General features: G+C 45.6%; 1 protein-coding gene across 1 annotated transcript; it reads right to left on the bottom strand.

The window, feature by feature from the left end:
- Positions 1–323: 323 nt before the first annotated feature.
- On the bottom strand, positions 324–3312 carry LOC142482997 (free fatty acid receptor 2-like). The gene has a single exon (XM_075583101.1). The coding sequence runs from the start codon at positions 3305–3307 to the stop codon at positions 2360–2362; it is 948 nt and encodes a 315-aa protein (XP_075439216.1). The 5' UTR covers positions 3308–3312; the 3' UTR covers positions 324–2359.
- Positions 3313–3688: the final 376 nt, after the last annotated feature.

Below are 3688 nucleotides of genomic sequence, written 5' to 3'. Positions count from 1 at the left end.
CCCCCCTCACTGCGACCCCTGGCTCCCCCCCCTCTCTGCGCCCCCTGGCAGTCTCCCCCCTCCGCTCTCCTCCTCCCTCCACTCTCCTCCTCGGAGCGCGCTCTAGGCACTTCCGGTGCCTGCTAAATGTGTGCAGTCTTCCTGCACGCTGCTGCTGCTGCCGCCTGAGGGGAGGTGAGGAGATGCTCCCTGGTGGTGGCGGCTGTTGCTGCTGGGGGAGTGTGTGTGTGTGTTCCGTTTTTTCCCTCCCCCACTCCGTTTTTGCATCCCCCCCCAGCTCTGTTTTTGCCCCCCCGACACACACAGTGACAGACACAGTGACACACACACAGTGACAGACACACTGACACACACACTGACACACACAGTGACACACACAGTGACACACACACAGTGACACACATAGCGACACACACACAGTGACAGACACGCTGACACACACAGTGACTGACACATACACTGTGAGACACACACACACTGTGACACACACACTGACACACACACACTGTGACACACACACTGTGACACACACACACTGTGACACACACACTGTGACACACACACACTGTGACATCATCCCGAAACCATACCCCCCGGTTCGTGGAAAAATTGCCTTCCACGAAACCTGTCCCTGGTGCCGAAAAGGTTGGGGACCGCTGCTTTACAGTAAGGGCAGTTAAAATGTGGAATTCATTACCCATGGAGACTGTGATGGCAGATACAATAGATTTGTTCAAAAAAAGGTTGGACATCTTTTTAGATAGGAAAGGTATACAGGGATATACCAAATAAGTAAACATGGGAAGGATGTTGATCCAGGGATTAATCCGATTGACAATTCTTGGAGTCAGGAGGAATTTATTTTTCCCCTTATGAGATATCATTGGATGATATGACTCTGGGGTTTTTTGTTTGCCTTCCTCTGGATCAATAACTAAGTATAGACATAGGATAAAGTATCTGTAGTATAAATTTAGCATAGGTTGAACTTGATGGATGTACGTCTTTTTTCAAACTCATCTATTATGTAACTATGTAACTATGTAACTTATTGAACCTGTGAGAGCAAAGTTGCACCACATAAGACTAAACTTAAATACACATCAAACGATATAGATATTATATTTGATCAAGCAGACAAATGTTTTTTAGGAGATAAACAAATACAGGAAGTACATTTCTGTGGCAATAGACACGAGATAAAAATACCTTTTATTTCCCTCTTTTCTGAAATGGCCTTTATCTAAAAATGAAGTGTGTGTTATATACAGTATTTACATTGTGGCCAGTGAGGTGTGCAATGCATTGAAACATTTACCGCAAAATGTACATTGATATATACTTATGATTTTTCAATTTGTTCAGGCAGAATACACCATAGTAAATACATTATTAAACCAGACCTGTTTTGCAATATGGGATGGTTGTCTTATACGGGATCTAACGGAAAATGCCAATGTTACGAAACCATATCATATATTAAATAAAGGAAGTATCAGCTAAGGCAAGAGTAGCCAACAACAGTTTTAATGGACCACCAACGGGTCAGGTTTTCAAGATATCCCTGCTTCAACAAAGGGGGCTCAATCAGTGGTGGCAGCCACTGTGCACAAACATCTCTGAAACTGAATCACAGACCAGGGAAATATTGACCTCAACTAAATGTGACCTCTGGAATTGTGTAGAGCAGGGGGGCGCAAACTTTTTTTCCCTGCGCCCCCCTGCCGGCTGTCCCCTCACTCCCGCTCCCCCCCCCCATCCCCAACTTACCCGCGCTCCGGCGTAATGACGTCACGTTGCCATAGCAACGTGACGTCACATGACCTCGCAGCGTCATTTTGACGCCGCGTTGCCATGGCGACACAGGGAGGAAGCCGCTGGAGGCACGGTAAGTTAGGTTTACAGAGGCCCTGCAGCTCCCCCGGCACTTAATTTAAGTGCCTTCGGGAAGCGCGCGGGGCCTCTGTAAACCCCGCGCCCCCCGTCGGCAGTGTCGCGCCCCCCCTGGGGGTCGCGCCCCACAGTTTGCGCACCGCTGGTGTAGAGGACACTTTGTCTACTTGACTTCATTTGCAATATTAAGCATCTACTGTAGCAGTTTTCAGCTGGAAATGTGCCAGTAATGCATCACTCTTCATTTGCAACTGGTCAGAGTATTTTATAGGACCTACTGTACTTTCTTCTCTCACCATGTCAACACTACATGGACCTTTTGCCTCCTTTCAGTTGACATACTGTAATGTTGTTGCATCCCCAGCAGGGTCCTCAAGCTCTGTGTGAGACACATCTACGAAAAGAAAGACTATAAAGTATATTGGTCCTGACGTATTGCTGACAATGTCTCAGATGCAGGTTCTTTTCACAGAACTTTCCCTGAATGCAACCTCACACAAGGGGTGAAGAATTTGTTACAATGGCAGATGGTCCTCAATTTCCGCAAGATTCCTGCAAAGCAGTCATAGAAAGTTCTCTGAACAGCTAAGGAGGAGAAATAGAAAACAATTGGGTCCAAACTGGCATTGAATGTGCTGAGAAGCAAAGCATCCACCCGCCACTCCGGGCTACTGTTCTGTACAAACCCAACTATGTGAGAGATGTTATATGGGGCAAAGCAGATGACAAAGTTGGAAAGAGTGGCCACTGCTAGACCTATGGCTCTCTGCTTCCTCTTGCTTTGTATGTGGGGCAGAGACATCAGGATCTTGACAACGTTTATATAGCAGAAAAGGGTGATGATGAATGGGATGAAAAACAATACCAAGCACAATTCCAAACGCACTGGTAGCACGATCGTGAGCTGCTCCGCAGTGAACTTATCAAAGCACGTGGAATTGTTTAATACTGTCTCATTGATTTGTAACCCGTACTGTACGATGTAAACAATGCTGCAGTGAGAACAGGCTACAATCCAGAAGAAGATGCTTGCAAATATGGCATACTGAGGCTTGCGGTTCAGTTTGTATTGAATGGGGTAAGCCACACAAAAGTAGCGTTCCACACTAATAGCTGTGAGAAACAGGGTGCTGGTATAAATGCTGCTGAGGTAGCAGAATCCAGTGAGTGGACAGAGAAACAAAGGCAATTTCCACAGCATCCCTGATGCGGCCTCCTCCATCTTGAAAGGAAGGAACATTAGTAGGAGAAGGTCGGATATGGTCAGGTTGAGAAGAAGGATGTCTATCGGTTTTGACTTCTTGCGCACCTTGATCAAGAAGGTATAAAAGGCCAACAAATTGGAGGGTAGACCAGTGAGGAAAGTCACCACGTAGACAGATAAAACTAGGTAACTGTGTCCTGAGACCACCATGATGCTCCTAAAAAAGAACAATTATTAATATAATATACTAACATGTTTATCAATAATAGGCAAATTAAGCATGTTTTCCCAGCATAGGGCCAATGCAATTCTATAATACAAGACCATCAATTGCAATGCAACCCCCCCCCCCCCCCCCACACACACAGAGTGTAATTTCCAGTGTACCAATTAAGTGTTGCAGCATTTGTCCTGTTGTGCTCTGTACCCTTTAATTGCCAGAGTAGAAATAGCAAATCAGGGAATATGTGCCCATGATAAAGAGATAAATATAAAGGCAGATACAGGGGAAGTCCACAGTTTCCCCACTACTGTTGTGTTTTTCACTGTTGTTTGCCATATTCACTATATTTAGATAAAGATGTTACATTT

Source organism: Ascaphus truei, unplaced genomic scaffold (assembly GCF_040206685.1).
Source record: "Ascaphus truei isolate aAscTru1 unplaced genomic scaffold, aAscTru1.hap1 HAP1_SCAFFOLD_2856, whole genome shotgun sequence".
NCBI classification, from domain to species: domain Eukaryota; kingdom Metazoa; phylum Chordata; class Amphibia; order Anura; family Ascaphidae; genus Ascaphus; species Ascaphus truei.
Note: the sequence above shows the minus strand (reverse complement) of the source record. Positions and strands in the feature narration are given on the sequence as shown.